Genomic DNA, 18588 nt, shown 5'->3' with positions numbered 1-18588 from the left:
GTTTATGTAGTCAGCTGTGATTTGCTGTTCTCTGGTAGGTGTAATTTACAGCGTTTCTATTGGGGTAGAAAATTCCATTTTCACATTACCTTCGAACCAGTAGGACTCTCATGAATATTTTCGATGCAATCGAGAAGAGCTTCGTGGAGCATAGTAGCATTTAAGGTGGGCCTTAAAAGGGTCCACTTTAAGATTCGGACATTCAGATGGCTAAGAAAACAATATTATCAAAGGCAAAGAGGCAAAATAAAAAAGAAAAATCCACCTTAATAGGGGCAATGGTGGGGTATCTGTAATTATTTTTGTACTTTGTCACCACTTGGAAGACAAAGAAGCATTATGTCTATTTTCATTCTGATCATGAATTTATCAATTTTGCTGCCATACTTTGACTGATGCTGTTAAAAGGCCTGTCTCTCAAAACTTGTGTTGATTTTCCATTTGCCAAATTCAGTCATCTTTTCTAAATTCTCGTGCCTTTTAACCTTTCTGTATTTCTACTCGACATTGTTGTATACTCATCTCTGTTACCAATTTATGAAATACCTTCCCTAGTGTAAAGGACACAGGATTGAGGAAAAGTAGCAGGTGTCCTCTGTGTCCTGGCTTTTGTGAATAGTGTGCGATCCTGCTTAATCTTTTTATCCACTGTTGCTATTTCTGCCTTCTAGAGGTAAGTATTCCTTAAGGTTCTATTTTTAGCCCTTCACCTTATATCTACAGTTCTTTTTTCTTTTCCTTTCGTCTTTTCTTTTCCTTTCTTTTCTTTTCGTTTCTTCCTTTCTCTCTTCCTTTTTTCTTCCTCCCTCCCTCCCTTCTACCCTCCCTCTCTTTCCTTCTTTCTTTTTTTCCTTATGCTTTCTTCTCTATTTATCTTTTCTTTTTCGAAATACATAGTTGATGTTCACTAAGTGTTGTGCAGTGGTGATGTGGGAGAAAATCTGGACCACATTATGGCCTTGGCTGCTCCTTCCTTACTGCTGTGGAATCCCCCTTTCTCACCCCCGCCTCTCCCTCCTGGGTCTGCCCCCTGCATCTCTGGGTACTTGTTAGCCATTTCCTACTGGGTGTCCTGCTGTGACTTCAAACCAGTTCCCTGCTTGCAGGCTGCTCCCCTTTCCTTTCTTTCTGCAGTGGCCAGAACCGTTTCCACAAGCTTGTTTGTGTCGCACTCTCTCTCTCGAACACTCTCTGAAGGTAAGGTCTGAAGTACACAGCTTGACTGGTGTCCTAAGCCCGCCGCAGTTGCTCCGGCCCGCTTTTCTCGCCGTCTGCCGCTCTTCACCCACAGCCATGTGGACGGGTCAAACTGACCCGCATTAGTAAGTCTTGCGTATTTCTGACTACATGTTTGGCCTACATATATATCTTTATTTCACCCAACCCCTCCACACTCTCTCGTCTTTTATATTATCCCAGTACACAGCACTCTTTGGAACCTTCTAAGATTATTGCAACTGAAGCCAGTTTCATACCTTAGACCAGTGGTCTTCGCAGCCTTTGTTGAGGTATTTTACCTTGAACCCTAACTGGTATCTTTGAACACTTAGTAGGATTGTGTCGTAGGCCGAAGGGGAGGAAAGGGAAGTAAGAAAACAAGAATGAGAGAGTAGAAAAGAAGAGAATCTTACATATATTCTGTTTATCCAGTACTTGGTAAGTCGTGAGGTCCCCAGGCTTGTGGATGGTGCAGATTCGGCCACCAGTTCCGTCCTCTGGCACAGGATTGGTGCAGCAAGCTGTCTACTTTATCCTTAGCAACGCTCACGTTTCATAGATCTCCACATGATTTCCAGATACCTCACTCCTAAGTGTCACGAGGTCTGCTTCTCTCTGACATCATTCCCTTCTGTGTCAAAGACGTGTGCTGGGTGTGCTAGGTGTTGGAACTTACGATCTGCAGGTTTCTGCTAATAAGATACATAGCGATATATACAGAAGGACATATTCTGTGTTCATGTTTCTAATCCGCACACAAAAACTTTAACGTGTAAGGCATTTGTAATGTCACAGAATGTGTACTTTTTCAAATGGTGTAAATTGGCGTTATCAGCAAATAAATCAGCCTGTTGTGGAGAATCAGTCTATTCTATTCTATTTCTGGAACTTTTGAGTGAATATGATAGTATTTACAATTTAAAGGAAATATCCAGTCTGCTCTGAGGGAGGGAATCAGTAGTAATATATGAGTTGAAAACATCACAGAAAGAGGCAGGTAAAAAGACAAGAAGTTATAACTCAAATATTGCATTATTTTGCCACTTTTCTGAAGGGCTAATTATTTGAACCAGACCTGGGCAGAATATAGGTGAAACACGACTAAAATTGTTTATTGTCTAGATCCTCCAGGCTTAAATGAGAGTTTATAGCTATGCCATCAAGTTAATAAAGCAAAAGTGGTGATATAAATTAGAGGCTGAGAGTATTACTAATTTTTACAGTACTTATACTCAGAATTTGTTTGGATTCCCTTAAACTTATAAATGATAGGAGTGATAATGCTAATTTAAATGTATTAGGACATATGAGAAGTTTATCTCTAAAGTAATCAATGAAAACCAACCATCTCCCCACCACTTCACTCCCTGGAGGTGTTGGTTTTGTCTTGTGCCTATACTGTAAGTGTGTGTGTAAATATAATGTGTGTCATACATAATACATATGTGCTGTATATGGCATATACTGGTATGGCAACCAGTAAGTTCTGTGTGCATACATAAACATGGGTGAGCAAAAGTAGGTTTACGCCTGTAAGTACATGAAACAGTTTGTCCTTGTATTATTATTTATTATTGTTTTCCATATGAACAACTGTAAACCTACTTTTGCCCACCCCATATATAACATAGAAGGCATAAAAATTATAAATGACATGCATAATTTATTGATTGACATAGGTACATATGTGCATTACAAATACATAATTACACTTTACAAAATGTAACTTCTTAATAAGGTGTCAGTCACATCTTTTCACCTTATATTTATAGATCTATCCTCAAGAAGAATTTAAAGCTCCAGAAATTGACTAGGTCCTGAGAAACTTATTTGGGGACCACTTTCGGGTTTAAATTACAGTGGCACATTGGTACTCATCATTAATTCATCCCGGGACTTGTGACAAGTGCTGACACCCAACGAGTACCAAACAATAAAGCATTTTCTTTTGCAGGGCGGCGTTGTGACTCACACAAGTCAGAGTCTCATAGTTTTAGTGCAAGAAAATAATGTCATGGAAGTGGCTCGTTAGGAGCAGCTTTTGAAAAATGTTATTACTTCCTGTATGAGGAGTTGCTTACCGTGTTTAATTTTGTGCTGTAGCATCATTTTGCCTTTGGTTTTGCCTGTGCACTCATTTGTGTCTCCCATGTAAAGTCCTTAACAACAGGGCTGCATCCATTCCTTTCTCCAGCGCTTATTAGCACAATACTTTTTGTGTAGCAGATGTTTAGTAAATGCTGTTTTTTAAAAGATATTTTGTATTTGTTTTTAGAGAGAAGGGAAGGGAGGGAGAAAGTGCATTGATTTATTATTGCCCCTCATGTGTAATACACGTAGACTCGTGTATAATTTAATGTGTCGTATTGGACCTCCTAATGTCCTAGAACCAATTTAGGTAAATGTTGAACCAGGAGAGCTATCTTGGGTGTACTGAAGCATTTTGACTTATAAAAACCAATTTTCTGAATGATCCTAAAATAAATTGCAGTGATGATAAAAGAATTGTGCTGGGTGGGGGGCACGCTGACGGTAAGCTCTCACTGATGCCTCCCATTAGGCTCCTCCCCGTGGTTCAGTGTCACTGAAACATGTTACAATATTACCAGCTCTCCAAGAGAAGGGAGAGCGGAACTCCTGAAACTGATTTGGAATTACTTACCGTTTTGAACTGTTGAACGACGGCTCAAGTGGGGGCTTTCTTAGGGGCAACAGTTGTAAATGATGTGTCTCTCACTGAGATTTGTTTCCACTTTCTGCTCAGACTATGTCCTATTTTCTAAAAATTACTTGGCAGCGCTCTGGTTTTTAGACCGGCCATTTAGGCTCTAAAAGCCTACTCTTTAACCTGCTGAGCTTTGTCAAACTGACTTAACACCTGTCCACGCTCGTTAGTGCTTTTAATAACTGTTACAGAAATATGTGCGCACATGTGTGTTTGTATATAATGGTAGGTTGGGTGCAGCAGCTTCCTAAAACGGGAAAAGCAACTGGCTTTTCTGAAAAGACCTTTCCACCCCCACCTTTTTTGCAGGCAGCCAGAGTTAATCCTTACATGTTTGATTGGAACAGCTGAGAGAGTGTCTTGCATATCTGAAGGTCTCCAGTGGACTCATGTTGCCTCAGAGTGGGGCCACCTTCCTCTTTTCTAGTGCTGATCCTGCCAGCTGTCCTGGCCTCTGTGGAAGCAGAGTGAAGGGGGTGTTAAATGATACACAAACATACAGTGTCATGAAAGGGATCCCTTTACTGCATGTAGCAGTGTGACTTCTTTTTTCTTCCATTCCTTGCCACAACACAAGGGTTTTATACTGTTAATCCTAACACCTGTCCCTGCCGGAGACATTGAGAAGGGGGTGTGGTATGGGATGGGTGTGTGTGTGTGTGTGTGTCTGAGCATGCGCGAGGTACTGCCCAAGAAGGAATAGAGAAATAATACCAGTTCCATCCGCCTTTCCATGTCCTGGATTGGGAGTGTTCCCTCTGACGCACTTAAGGCCTGGAACATATATATCACTCTGGATCCCTGACCCCTTGTGCTTCTTACCGTTTCTGTGTACCACTTTAAGGAGCCTCTGTTCCCTCTCTTGGCGGTCATTCTCTGCCTCTTGAGTTTGTGGTGAAGTTGTCAGTAAAACCAACAGTACCAGCAAATCTCTAGTGCAGTTTTTAGTCTGTAGTAACTCAGTTGCAGCTTTTTGCTTTTTTGAACATTTCTTTTGTGTCGTGTTGAATCTTACTGGAGTGGAAGCGTGGGCCGAACGAAGCTCCGACTTCATCATCGGAGCCAGCATACCTATCCGCGCAGACTGGAAGTCAGCCAAGGATTTTTTGGTGCTACCTAGTTCCTTGGGACAGGACAGTCAGTTCAGACAAGGCGAGAGCTTAGGCACTATTTGGTACTGTCTTTATCTGAAGATTCCCCCCCATTGCTATGTATGGTGTATATTGTATGGATTATCAATATCCTGTTGTCCAGGTAAGCCAAGGGTTCTAACTTGTTTTGCAGGTACTTTTTAATTGATGTGAAGGTTTGTGGTAGAATGAAATGTTTATAAGGTTTGTGTCTTTGTACCTGGTACTATTCAGGGGGTAGATTTCCCAAAGTTTTTTGCTAATTTGTTGTATGTAACAGGAAGCTTGAGTTTTACATAGTGTCTGGGCAGAGGTGCTTGCTTTCAATTCTAGAAGTTCTGCAACTTCAGAGATTTTTGTGTGTTTGTTCATGGGTGTGGGCATGCGCTTGAGTGTTTTAAACAGAATGGGCTTGGTTTTGTAAGTAACATAAACCCCCATATGACAGTAAACTTTAAGTTTTGTTTTGAGAAGCATAGATGGAAGTTTCCAAATGTTGTTGCTATGTTTTTAAGGGTCATATGCAGCAGAGGACAGTCTCCACACTCAACATTTTAGACTGTTTTGTGATGTGATTAGTGGCATCTTAGTTATTAATTAACCTGTTGAAATCTGGAATCAGAAGATTTTAGGCCGTTAATCAAGCATACTCCAGACATTCTTGATTCTGACTCTAGCTGTGATGTTAACCACCTTCGTGTTCATGCCCCAACCGGCTTCGTTTTCCTTCACTTCCCTTTCCTTGTATCTGAAACGCAGGGTTGGGCCAGGTGGCCTTTCGTTTGTCTTGGGTTCTTTGAAATACTAACCGTGCCGAAAACCTAGAACAGGAAAGCGAAATGGTTAATACAGTTAATTCTGAATTATAGATATGACTTGGTTTCTCAGTTTGTTTTAGTTTCTTTGTGTTTTCTTGGCAGTTATTTTTCCCCTTTGGCCATTTTTCTAATAATTAGCTCTTAGGTTTTAGGTTGGACAGAAATGCACAGGGTCAAAGTTAGTGACTAACCAGTACGTTTTTTTTAGGTATTTCGGGCCAAAAGGCTAAACCAAGCTATTTGTAATTGGGGCTGACGGGGAAGCTCTCCAGAGTCAACTCACAGCTCTCCCTCAAGTCAGGCTGCTGGTATTGAAGTCACGTCAGGGGGGATGTAGTTCTGTCTCTGCACTCTGACCCGCTGCTCTGTCCTGGATGAGTAACTACAGAACGGTTTCCATCTTTTGAGTTATTCAAACTGAGAGTATATTATTTATCATAATGAGGTTTTGATATATTTGTGGGTCTTATTTACCTATGGACTAGCTTTCTGCTGGCATAAAACAATAGATCAGGCTAGTGATGTCATGAGACTAGATTAGAAGCAAAGCTTTTTACAAGTAAATGTTGATTTGTTTTTGAAGAAAAACATTTGTGAACAGTAGCTTTCTGAGACCCATCCAGCAAAATAACGGACTTGTAATACCTAATATAAGCAAAATTATCTGAGGAAAAGAACTGAAAACGTAAATGTGTTTCCATAGAAGATGAAAGTAATTGGAAATATATGAAAACATAATTTTAGTATGTAAATAAATTTGTGGAGTTGTAGAATTGTACACCCCCCCTCACCCAAATAAAAGTTGTGGGATAGATTAAAGAGTTCCTGGTTAGAAATTAGGGCATGCTTAATGAAACCTTTTGAAGTAGAATTTTACTCATTTTTGGTGAAATGAATTTGCCACCAGAAATCTTTCCGGTCGCTGAGACACGGTTCTGGTAAATGCAGTGCCCAGTGCTTGGGACAGCGCTTTCTCGACTCTCCTCCACTCGGTGGGTTTGTTCTGTCTAAAGTTAAGGAAACTTAGAAAGGCAAGTAATGAGGTGTTAAAGTTTAAGAGTATGCCTTTCATTCCACCACATTAGGGAAATTACTGGGATTGAAAAAACAATTTTATGTTGACCGATTCAGAATTGTTTGATAATCTTATTTATTCATTCTGTTAGGGTAACAGTTTCCTTTTAGTGCCTTTACACTTGGGCGATAGGTGTCTATTTGCTACGCAGACTCTTAACCTGGGTTATAAAATTTTCTCTTTAGCTCTGTTATATTCTTATCCTGAAGTCAAAGCGCCTCACTGCGTAGCAGTTGTGCTTCTGTACCAGTGCATTATGTAATTGGAAATTATTGAGGACATGATCGAATAGCATTTTTTTAAAGACTAGAAAATTATTGTATTTTATTTTGTTTTGTATTAGTTTTAGGTGTACAGCATAGGGGTTAGATAGTCATATACTTTACAAAGTGTTTTCCCCAGTATTTCCAGTACCCACCTGGTGCTGTACATAATTATTATAATATTATTGGGAAAGTAATTTTTCAATGAAAGGTTTGTGTCTGTTTTTAAAGGTAAGAAGACTGACCATGAACAACGTGGGTTTGAGCTGTGCCGGTCCATTTACATACGGTTTTCCGGGGGCACAGCCCCCCCTTCGTACCCGTGGGTTTCCCTCTGGGTGCGCACTCAGCCAGCCCTGGTGGGAAGCAGTGTTTTGCAGCCGCGCTGTGGTGTCCCCCCCGCAGACGGAGATACTGTTTCCTGTCCACGGTCGATTGAATCCTCAGATGTGAAGGGCCCACTGTAGAGTCAAAAATTACACTGAGATTGGGGGGGGGGTGGCGGTTGGCGTCTGTGCCCCGAACTCCTGTGTTCTTCAAGAGTCGGTTCTACTTCCAGAATTGCTAGTGTGGAAACAAAGTGAGTCTCCTCAACATAAGCCAGTAAAGTATTGTAGGTACTTAACCACTCATTGTTCTTATTGTTAGTAAAATCATGTCTGTCTTAAGAGTATGCCATTGAAATTGGTTATTTTATTAGTTAGAATTTTTGCAGAACCAAACCTGGGCCAAATCAGTTAAAATACAGGCGGAGTGAGAAGCTAGGGGCTTGCTGGATATGATTTAAAGGATGATGAATATAGTATAGAATCCCTGTCCAGGAAGAAGTCTGTTTAAGGAACCGTTTCAAAATTATTCTTTCCTGTTGAACATTCACTGCCTCTGACTGGAGGATTAAAGTATAGATTGTTAGGATGGCCACTGTCAGAAAACACGTGTTGGCAAGGATTCGGAGAAACTGGAGTCCTTGTGCGGTGTTGGTGGGACTGTGCAGTGGTACAGCTGCTGTGGAAGACAGTATGGTGGGTCCTCAAAAACTTAGAAGTAGAATTACTGTATGACCCAGCAGTCCTCCTCCTGGGGACATACCCCAGAGATTGAAAGTAGCGTCCTGGAGAGGCACTCGCACACCGTGTTCGCAGTAGCCAGAAGGTGACTGTACCGAGCCAGGTGGCCACCAGTGGGTGAATGGGTAGTGAAATATGGCATATACATATGAGAGAATATGGCTCGGCCTGAAAAAAGGAAGGAAATTCTGAAATAAGCTGCAGCATGGAAAAACGTTGAGGATGTCACACTACATGTCATGAGCCAGCCACAAAAAGACAAATACAGCATGATTCCACTTAGATGAGTTTCCTAAAATAGTCACAATCATGGAGACAGAAAGAATAGTGCTTTCCAAGAACTCTGGGGACAAGGAGAATGGAGAGTTACTGTTTGATGGGCGTAGAGTTTCGACTTTAAAAAATGAAGAGTTTTAACCTGGCTGGTGTAGCTCAGCCGATTGAGCGCGGGCCTGCGAACCACATGATCGCAGTTTGATTCCCAGTCAGGGCACGTGCCTGGGTTGCAGGCCAGTTCCCAGCAGGGGACGCACGAGAGGCAACCATACATTGTGATACTTCTCTCCCTCTCTCCTTCCCTTCCTCTCTAAAGATAAATAAATAAAATTTTTTAAAAAATGAAGAGTTTTAGAGATGGACGGTATTGATGGTGAGGTTGGTCTGGAAAAAGTCCAGCCATTGTTAACATAATGAGAATGGTTTGCGTGACATTGGTGCTACTTGGCAGCCAAGGAGAGTGGACTGGCATGTTCATGTGTGAACAGTGACAACTTCACTGTACTAGTCAGTGGTAGATGCTGTGGAGTGAGCATGTGTACTGTGTGGTCACCACATTCAAAATGACTCAGCAAGTAGAGCAGCGAACCTGCATCAAATTTTGTGTTAAGCTTGAACATTCCTCTGCAGAAACTATCCAGATGATTCAGAAGGCCACAGCTGTGGGCAGCTGGTGATTGTAGCTTCATCATCACAACATGCCCGCTCATGCATCACGTCTCATGCAGAGTTTTTTGGAGGAAACATAGAATCACCGAGGTGGCTTAGCCCCTCTATAGCCCAGATTTGATGCCCTGAAACTTGTGACTTTTCCCAAAACCAAAATCACCTTTGAAAGGGAAGAGATTTCCGACCGTTGATGAGTTTCAGGAAAATGCAGTGGGGCAACTGATGGTGATTGGGAGAACTGGGTGAGGTCCCAAGGTGCCTACTTTGAAGGGAACCGAGGTCTTATGTACAATATTTCTTGTATCTTCTTCAATAAATGTCTCTAGTTTTCCATCTTACGTGGATGGATACTTTCTGGACAGGCCTTGTATATAATAGCCACTGAACTGTATACTTGAAAATTGCTGAGATAGTAAGTTTTATAGTGTGTATAATTTGCCACAATTAAAAAAAACACAGGAAAATGTGACTTCTTGCAAGTTAGGGGTTCTCCTGTTATCACAGTTTTTGTGAGGCAGTTTTACTTAACATGCCGCTCATTGAACACACTGGCACTGATTTTCATTTTGAGGTAAAAAGGGGGCATTTGGAGAAAGAGGAAGCAGAGTCTACATTATTGAAGTATAGCTGAGGGTCCTGATTTGGAGGTTTAAGATAGCCGAGTACAGTTTAAGGACGTTGGGTGTCTGGCAGACTGAGAGAACAGCACCTCTCTAAAAGACACACTTGCCTAGCTGATGCTCGGGTCTGCAGGACGCCCTGCAGTGAGCGAGCCCAGAGGCTCTGAGCACCTACGGGTGTGCCAGGCGCAGGGTTCCGTGGCGGATCAGACAGAAGAACCTCCAGTAACTTAGTAAGAGAGACACAGCGTAGTTTAGCAGTGGGGAAACGGCTCACTTCAATTTTCACAGGTTAGTCAGGTATTACTCTTTAATAATCTTGTTATAAGTACATTTGTGTACGTATCATCCCTTCTAAAGGTATAAGAGTGTGTTACCCAAGTCTAATATATGAAGTGATTTTTTAAAAAAATTTCTCTGGCCTCACATGTGGTCTTACTTGTGGTCTTTTTCTAAAGGTTTGATTTTTTGGAGGACAAGAAATAAATATGAAGGTAGTTGGTTTTATAAGCATGTATAGTCGAAAGCAGTTGATTTCAAATTCTGTTCTCACCGTATTTTCTAGAATGGGTTCTATGTAAGTGAACCCTGCTTGAACTAGAGAAAAGAAACTAGGAAATAATAGATTTAGCTATAATTTGACTGCATTTTTATTAAAGGGAATATTGGGGCAAAGGATATTAAAGTGATACTGTGATAGGCATGCTTCTGAGAAGGTATTTAATATCGATTGTTATTGATACTTAGGACTATTGTGTGGGGCGTGCTGTGAAGAGCTTTTATAAACCTGTTAATACAGGTTTTTATTGTGGCAGGAAGTGCCATCTCTGTACTGTTGCCTTTCACCTGGGTGTGAGAGGCAGCCTGGGAAAGAATGAGCAAAACCTGCCTCTGGGCAGGGACTCCTGGGTCTGCGTTTATGGGATTGCTGGTGTGGGGGCGGAAGGGAGGGAAGTGGAGTCACATCTGTGTAAAATTGTAAAAAGCAAGAGCACCTAAAGTTGTGAGTTTTTAAATCAGTGAGTTATTTTGTCTAGAATCTGAACCATTATAATAAAGTTGAAAACAGGTCTTTCTCCCACTCTTTTTTGGTACATCTTTTCTAAGCTTCAGATTTCTAAGATATTGAAGTAAATTTATAAAGTTAAAGAAACAGTTGAAGCTGTTTCCAGGTACTCTTGGGAATAAAAAAGAATGCCTTCATAATATTTTGATAAACTCATAGATACTCTTTAGTCTTAGGTACCCATGTATGGATAAATAAATGGCTCGGGATAGAAATCAAGGCATTACCGTGTGATCTCAGCAAACAGTTACTCATCTATTCTGTATTCAGGCATTGCGTTGGGAACGGGGGCGCAATTCCTCTCCTCGGATTGCTCACACTCTAGTCCTGGTGATGCCGGAACAGGAACTGCAGCGATTGTGAACCTGTGAACCGTGGGTTCGGTGCCCAGGCACAAGAATAAAGGGAAAAGTAGGGGCGAGAAAGGCTTTCTGAAGCAGGGGGGTCCCTGAAGTGAGCCCTGAAGGACGGACTAGCCAGCTAGAAGCCCACATTCAGAGGAGTAAGAACAGAAAGTAAAAGCAGAATGAACAGAACTTCGGTGTCATTGAGAAATTAACCGCATGTGCTGTGTGGTGGGGGCAGGGGAGAGCAAGGGGTGGGCTGCGACTCTGACCAGAATGCCGAAGCCAGATTCTGTACTAGGTGCCTACTTAGGAGTTAGATTGCCCCTCTCGGGCTGTGGGGAATAGCTGAGGCTTGTAACCAGGGAAGTGGCATGATGAGCTTTGCGTTTAGAAAGATTGCTCTGACAGTGGCGGAAGCTGGGGTGGGAAGATGTGGACTGGAGGCCGAGGGAGGGAGGGACTACCTCATCTCTAAGAAGGAGATTAGAGTGTCTCGCCGCCCTGAGGACAAGTGAGCTAGTAACAGAAGGAGTTGATTGGTGGTAAGCCACCACAGAGTAAATAAATTCCCAAGAAATGGTAGCTGTTTTACTGGTCATGAAATTTAACCATTCACGAAGAAAACAAATATGGTAGAAGGGGTACTAGCATCCAAGCTTCACACAGAGAGGGCTTTTTATCTCCTTTGCCCAGAATTGGTTTCCCCCAGTGCCTAGAACAGTGCCCAGCAGATAGAAGGCGCTCAAACATTTGTTATATGAATTGATGATTCAATTTTGAGAGTTTAGTTTTGGACTTATAAGTTAGAGAAATTGGTAGGATATCTAAATGGAGTTGGCCATTGGTTGGCAGGTGGAGTTCAGAATGGATATGCAGACCGGACGTGGACATGTGTGGGGCCATCGCGGTGAATGGGTGGTAACCGAAGTGGCGGGATGGGTTGCATCACAGAGAGCAAGCATGCTCAGCGGTTGTGAACTTTTTTGAGCTTCGTACCTTTTGGGAACTCTGGTGGGTCGTGTGGATCCTCTCTGCACAGAAGTATACACCAGAAGACGCATTTCCACTGGGGGCCTACGTGAGGAGCTCTACCTCTAAGGTTAAGAATCAGTGGTGTGCAGTTAAATAGAGGTCTGAGAAAAGTGAGATGAGCAAGCGAGTGAACACGGAAAGAGGAAAATCAGGAAAGACCGGTATCATTTGAAGCCAAGAATGAGAATTTCCTAAAGATGAGAATGCCAATGTCACAGGTAAGTCAAAGAAGATATAAAGTGTCCATTGAGTTTGACCCTCCAGAGGTCTTTGGTGACTTCAGTAAGAAGAATTTCCATTGAACGGTACAGGGGAGAGGAAGCTGGAGTTCTGAGATTGCGTGCAACGTTGAGGAAGTGATGGAGAAATTGAGGCAACTAGGAGAGATTTCTGTACCGAAGTGTTTGTGGAGTACCGACCAGGCCCTGTGCTGGCAGCTGGGGATTGACCCTCGAAGGTGGACGTGGTCTCCCCGCTTAGCTAGCACTTCCCAAAACCATGCCTCCGCCCAGAAAACTCCCTGAAAACCACTGGGTGCACGAAGCTGCCAGGGGGCGCAGGTGGTTCTGCTGGATCAGAACCAGGCTGTTTGGTTGCTCTTCTCTCTCTCCTGGGCACCAGCGAGCAAACTGTCCTCTCTAGTGTCAGTCTTCAAAGTAAGGGACACACTTCAAAATATCCTTGAGTTTGTCCAGTGTTCACAGTGACCCTGTTATTCAGTGAGCTTATAAAATTCATTTTAACATTTATTCTTTACTTTAGCTCATACTTACTCTTGTGGTAATGACTTGTATAAGCTTATTATTTGTAATGTTAAATGTTGGTCCCAAGTACAGAAAAGAGGCATGAATATCAGGCCTAAGGAAACCTTTATCCTAGTCCTAATCTTAGATTTTTTACGGGGATCTCTCATTTGCTTTTTTATTTTAAAAAACAGTTCTCTTCTTGGGGCCTCGTCATCTTTGGATGTGTGGAGGCTACTTCAAAATAGCTGTGGCTTTCGTGGGGTAGCGTGTGTGGCAGGGGATCCGAGAGTCTCTGGTCTTGGTCCTCAGGGTGTTCTGTCCTTTGCACTATGATGGACCCATGGGTTGGAGAATGGTGTGCGGTGGTTCTCGGGTTTATTTCTTATATTAGAACTGAAAATGTAAGTATCTTGCAAATGGGATTTAGGTTTTTCCAGAAGTATACAGGGTTGCCCCTGCTTCCAGTGAAACTTACCTGTTTTCTGCTTACTCACTTTCTCTTTTAAAATATTTTACTGCATTTCATCTCCTTCTAATTGTCTTTTCAGTTGCAAATTCGTAGAATGCAACATGTTCCATCTTCCTGATCAGTTCCAAAATGTTGAATAGGGACAAGCCTAGTACTGGTCTATGCCTTTTCTCATCATGTATTTTTCTAATGTTTAAAGATCCCATTCTTTGGCACATAGTTCTTAACATATTATGGGTTGTAGCCAAAGTCCACCCATGTTTGTAAATGCCCGGGATGGTGCCTGACATACTGCGGGTCTCAGCAGGTAGTGGTGAAGGTGCCAGGTTCTGCAGATTGTTGGGTGGTCCTGTGTCTGTTTCACAATTGTGTGTATGTCTGTTTATTTGAGTGGGGGTATGATGACATTGTATCACCAACTAGCATTACTATACAGTAGGTTTCTCAAAAGCATGGTTATGTTTCGCCAAACAATTCTTACAGAGACAGTGAAAGACTATGTCTCAGTGTGATTTGTGGTTTTTAATTTTGGTTTCTTTGTGTTTATTTTAAAAAGAAGCTTAATTTTGGAATTAATGTCCTTTCCCTTTGGGTAATTTATTAGATTATAACATAATATAGCATAACTAAAATACATGAAAAAAATCTTCTAGGATCTTACTAGAATACTAAAAAAGTAGAAAACCTACTATAAGACAAATAATAAACATAAACTCATTAAACATTTACATAGATTATTTTATTTTAATATTTAAAGTAGGGAGATTATAAAATTTATATTCAGAGACTAAAACTTTTCCAAGGTCATTTGCTTGTAAAGGGCCGGAGTAGGACTTAGATAGACCAGGACTTCTGGGCCGAATCTTGTCTTTGGTGCTGTTTTCTACGATTTCCTTTTAATAAGAGAAGTTTAAAGACGCTCTTACATCCAGTAAGCATTCTCTCAAACTGCCCATGTATGCAGCACTCTGAAGTGACAGTTACTGTTTACAGTAATGACACAGATGTCTGGTGTATATGTAAGGAAAGGTTAATGTTTTTCAATAGAGGTTAACATACAGCAGCCCAAGGAACACAAAGGGTGAATTCTCATTAATCACAGTTTTTAATGAAGCTGTAAGTCTTAAGCAGCCATGTTTGTAGACACCTTTTTCAGAACCCCCAGGTTTTTCACAATAGAAAGAAGCACTTCAGTCGCCCCCCCTCTCTGTTAGTCCTTGGCAGTCCTCGGACTGGGTTGGGGCAAGCAGGTTCTTGCATATTCCCGTTCCTTGAAAACCTTTCCGGTCAGTGGTCATCCAGCAGCTTTTCACGTGTTTCATTGAATCCCCTGCATCTGTTAACTGTCCATCAGTGGAAATGTCTTTTTAGTGGTTTTTGTTTCATATCTTATTTATTATCATATTCATAGATGGAATATTTTAGATCTGCATTAACTGTGGTAAGCTATGAGTGCTTCCAGTGCTGTACAGTTAATGCCACCATTGGAGATGTTCACTCCTTAAAATATGCCTGCACATGGCGCCTGCCCCTCCCTCTCTCCCCCCCTCCTTCCCTCCTTCCCTCACACACAGACACACACGCATGCACACACACACACACACACACACACTCACACGCGTGCGCAAAGCACACACCAAACTGCCATTCTTCAGCAGGGCTGTTTCTGGAGTTGGGAGATGTCAGCCTGCTGAGAGGGGGTGGGAGGAGGAGGAAGAGGTGGGGCTCTCCACTCTGATTAATTGCCTTGGGCATTCAGGGGTGGGGCTTCCTTCAGCCATCTGCCTGAGATATGGGAGGGAGCTGGAGAAGGAAGGAGGGGGAGAGACTACCAGAGAGGAAGAGAAAAGAAAGGAAGAAACACTAGAAAGAAAAAGGAAGGAACAGAGGATAAAGGGAGAACAATTATCCTCGCTTAGTAAGCTAGGTTGGGGGGGAGGGGTGGAAAAGGAAGCTGTGGAAGGTGTTCCCCAGCACGACCGCTTTGAAGCGGTCATCATCTATTATTCTGGTTGGTTTATGGAGAAAAAGAAAATGGTAACTCAGGTAAGGTTTGTGTTTCCTCGCTGTGTTTCTTTGATCATTTCTGGGATCAAAATAAAGGTACAGGGTTGGGATATAGCCATCAGAGTTTTAATTATTCTTGTCTTAGAAAAGACCAGATTTGTTATAAGCTGAAAAGTCTGTGTGTTGAGGTGGGGGGGGGGGCGCAGGGGAGAGAGGGAGGGAGGGAGGCGTCGGATCCTTCTCCCCACCCCCCCCTCCAAGCTTCGTAGCAGATTCCTGTTTCCTGTGCTCTGCAGCTGTAGCTCAGGAAAGACCCTGTGGGGATCTGTCTACCTCTTTGTCTTGGTTCTCAGAAGAGGGGGGGGAGAGAGGGACTGCAGAGGTAGGAAGAGATCTTGTAGACTGCCAAAAAGAGGGGAGAGGGATTGACTTCTTTTTAAGAATTGCAGAAGAATTTGTGTTACAGGGAGATCCGATTCCCGATTCACTTCAGTTTCCCTACCTTCACTCTAAATGGCTTATTAAAAATGAAGACTAGGAAAACGTTCCGTTTTCCTGGCTTTGCTACTGGCAAAGAATGTTCTCAGTGGGAACCATAGGAGTATGCAGGTGCAGCAGAGGCAGGTAGAGCCCTCCCTGACGGGAGAACAGATCCGAATGCATAGCTGACAATCGGGGCATTAAAAGGCGTTTGAAGGAGAGCGAGTGGAAAGTGGGAGATCTCTCCCTCACTGTGTCTCTCTCTGGCTGTCTCTGGGTGTGCCTGGCAGTGTCTAATCTGCATTTTAGCAAGTCATCCCTGGCAAATGGAAAGGTGAGTGAATACTTTCTGTGGTTTCCCCTAGTAGTGCTCATTTCTTGTTGGCAACCTTCTGTGTGTTCCCTTAACCCTTTTCCTTTATATATAGCGAGAGAGAGAATGGTGAAGCTGTGATTTATCAATGAGAAGTCATTTGCGTTGTAGAACTTTCATGTCCTGTAGTCTCCGACTTAGGATCATTTTCACTCCAGGCTTTTATGCTCTGTAGGGAAATTTCATCACTGGACAGTGCTTTCCTTTTAAGGAGGTTGACTTTTTTTTATTGGTTTTTTTTTTTTTTTTTAAATTCTTTCCTCTCTGCCTCTCCAACTCACCACCGGAGGGCGAGAGAGTTGGCCAGCCATCCAGATAGAGGCATTGGTTTAGGAGCTGGAACCCTGTTCCGTTAACGTTATATAATGCCCCACAGTGCTGTTGGGAAGGAGGGAAAGCATTAGGGAGATTTTCCCAGCATGACCTGGGGGAAAGGGAACTTTCAAAGAATACCTCTTTCCAAAGTAATTCTTCACCAGATCTGAGTTTGAAGATTGTCAAGAAACCTTTTCCTCTTGGAAAGTAGAGAAACCCTTGGAATATTTTCTCTTCCATCTTTATTCCTTCATCATTAGCCTAATTAACTCCTTTGGAATATTGCTTTACTTTTTAGAAATTCCCATAAGAGAGAATACCTATTTCTGTATTCTCTTTGTCTCTTGGAAGGTGATACTTTTTAACCTTGGAGCTCTCATTCAATTTTCATTAACTGGCAATATTAGAGGGTATCAGCTCTCCTCTTTCTTAGCTATTACTGAAAGCTTTTTGACTACTTGACGTTTCATTATATGTATATTTTTTAAATCAGTGAAAGAGGTATTTAAAGTAAGACTTTTTACACCTCTTGGAACACGCCCCTTCCTTAGTGTCCAGAGGAGCTGGTTTAAGCATGTGTAAGCACAAGTACGAACACACACGCATATGAACACTCCATACTTTGTGGTCTTACCAATTGGTACTTAAGGAAGCTACAATTTTAGGAATGCAGCAGAAGAGATAAATAAAAAAAGGAAAAAGGGGTGTCTTGGTAGTGAAGAAGTCTAATAAATAAATTAAAATCATTATGATTTTTATCAGCACGTGCTGAATGTTGGAGGAAACAAGTAACTTGTTTTGACCTGTCCTGAATTTACACACCTGGGAAGTGTAGAATATCAAATTTGTCAGTTTTCACTATTCCAGCATCCTTGTTTGGGTGTACACTTTCTATGTTAATGTAATGTACATAGTTGTTGGTAATCTAAGGAAAAAAAGTCAAAAGAAATAACCAAATGGGTCAGATGTTTACTTGTCCTACAGGTTTTTTGTTTGTTTGTTTGTTAAGCCAGACGTCTAATCTGAATATATAACAATGATCTGTCACATAAGTGTCTGAATAGAAAATGCCCACACTGTTTAGGGTTTGGTTTTCAAAGTTAAATAGTTGTTTGCTGTATTTAGTGTCAATTCGTATATTAAGAAAGGTATTTAGAGGGGGTTTTACCGCTTGTCACCCAAGTTCTTCCCTCTCAAATCTGGACATTCCTGGGCACCTTAGTTTCCATCACTGGCTTGGTGAAGGAGGGAGACGGCGCCTAGCCACTGACCTCTCGACTGACCAGGCAGGGTCAGATCTGTGTCGGTGGTTGCCTGGCGTGTGCACTGTACTAGTACGTGTGCCATAGTCTTACATGGCCTCTTTCTGCTGCCACTCGCAAACTGCTTTGTGACTTACAATAAGTCATCAATGCTTTGCCTTAGAAAAGCAAATAGGAAGTTAATCGCAAAATCCTAATATGGTAGAATGCTCCTATGATCATATTATTTAAAATAACTTTAGATTTTTCTCTAGTTCATGTATATGTTGCTGGAGTATTTTGCTGAGATAACTCTTATTTCTAAGCATTTTAACCAAATTATTATATCTTCTCACACCTATGAAAATAACAGTGCATAATAAAACAAGGAAAACAGGAAAAATCAGTCATTCTCATAATACATGTGAAATCAGGAAAACAAAATTGCACATGACTCCGACTCCTATTAATTAACAAAATGTTTAGTCAGATTCAGACTCAGTTATATTATTTGCTGTTGGAAGGGAAAATATGCTGGGCACAGAGGAAAAGACTTTACAGTGTGGACGTGAGAGGAGATTTCCGTGCTCTACTGCAGTGTGAGGCTGCCAGTGTCTGTGGAACACAAAGCCCTCCCTTTCTTGGACAGCT

The 18588-nt window shown here is 42.0% G+C and overlaps 1 protein-coding gene across 17 annotated transcripts in view; it reads left to right on the top strand.

Annotated features, from left to right (window-relative positions):
• Positions 1–18588, top strand: part of RBFOX2 (RNA binding fox-1 homolog 2) — a 255262-nt gene that overhangs the window by 164484 nt on the left and 72190 nt on the right. Inside the window, exon 1 of one of the 17 annotated variants that reach the window (XM_037068256.1) lies at positions 15361–15567. The exons of the other annotated variants lie outside the window; for them this stretch is intronic. Within the exon in view, the coding sequence (XP_036924151.1) occupies positions 15541–15567 (27 nt within the window). The 5' untranslated portion in view covers positions 15361–15540. Of the gene's footprint in view, positions 1–15360; positions 15568–18588 lie in introns of those variants that run through there. 17 annotated transcript variants of the gene reach the window in all.

Source organism: Sturnira hondurensis, unplaced genomic scaffold, assembly GCF_014824575.4.
Source record: "Sturnira hondurensis isolate 20B ecotype Veracruz unplaced genomic scaffold, ASM1482457v3 Scaffold0017436, whole genome shotgun sequence".
NCBI lineage: Eukaryota > Metazoa > Chordata > Mammalia > Chiroptera > Phyllostomidae > Sturnira > Sturnira hondurensis.
This window is presented reverse-complemented; position numbering and strand designations above follow the sequence as displayed.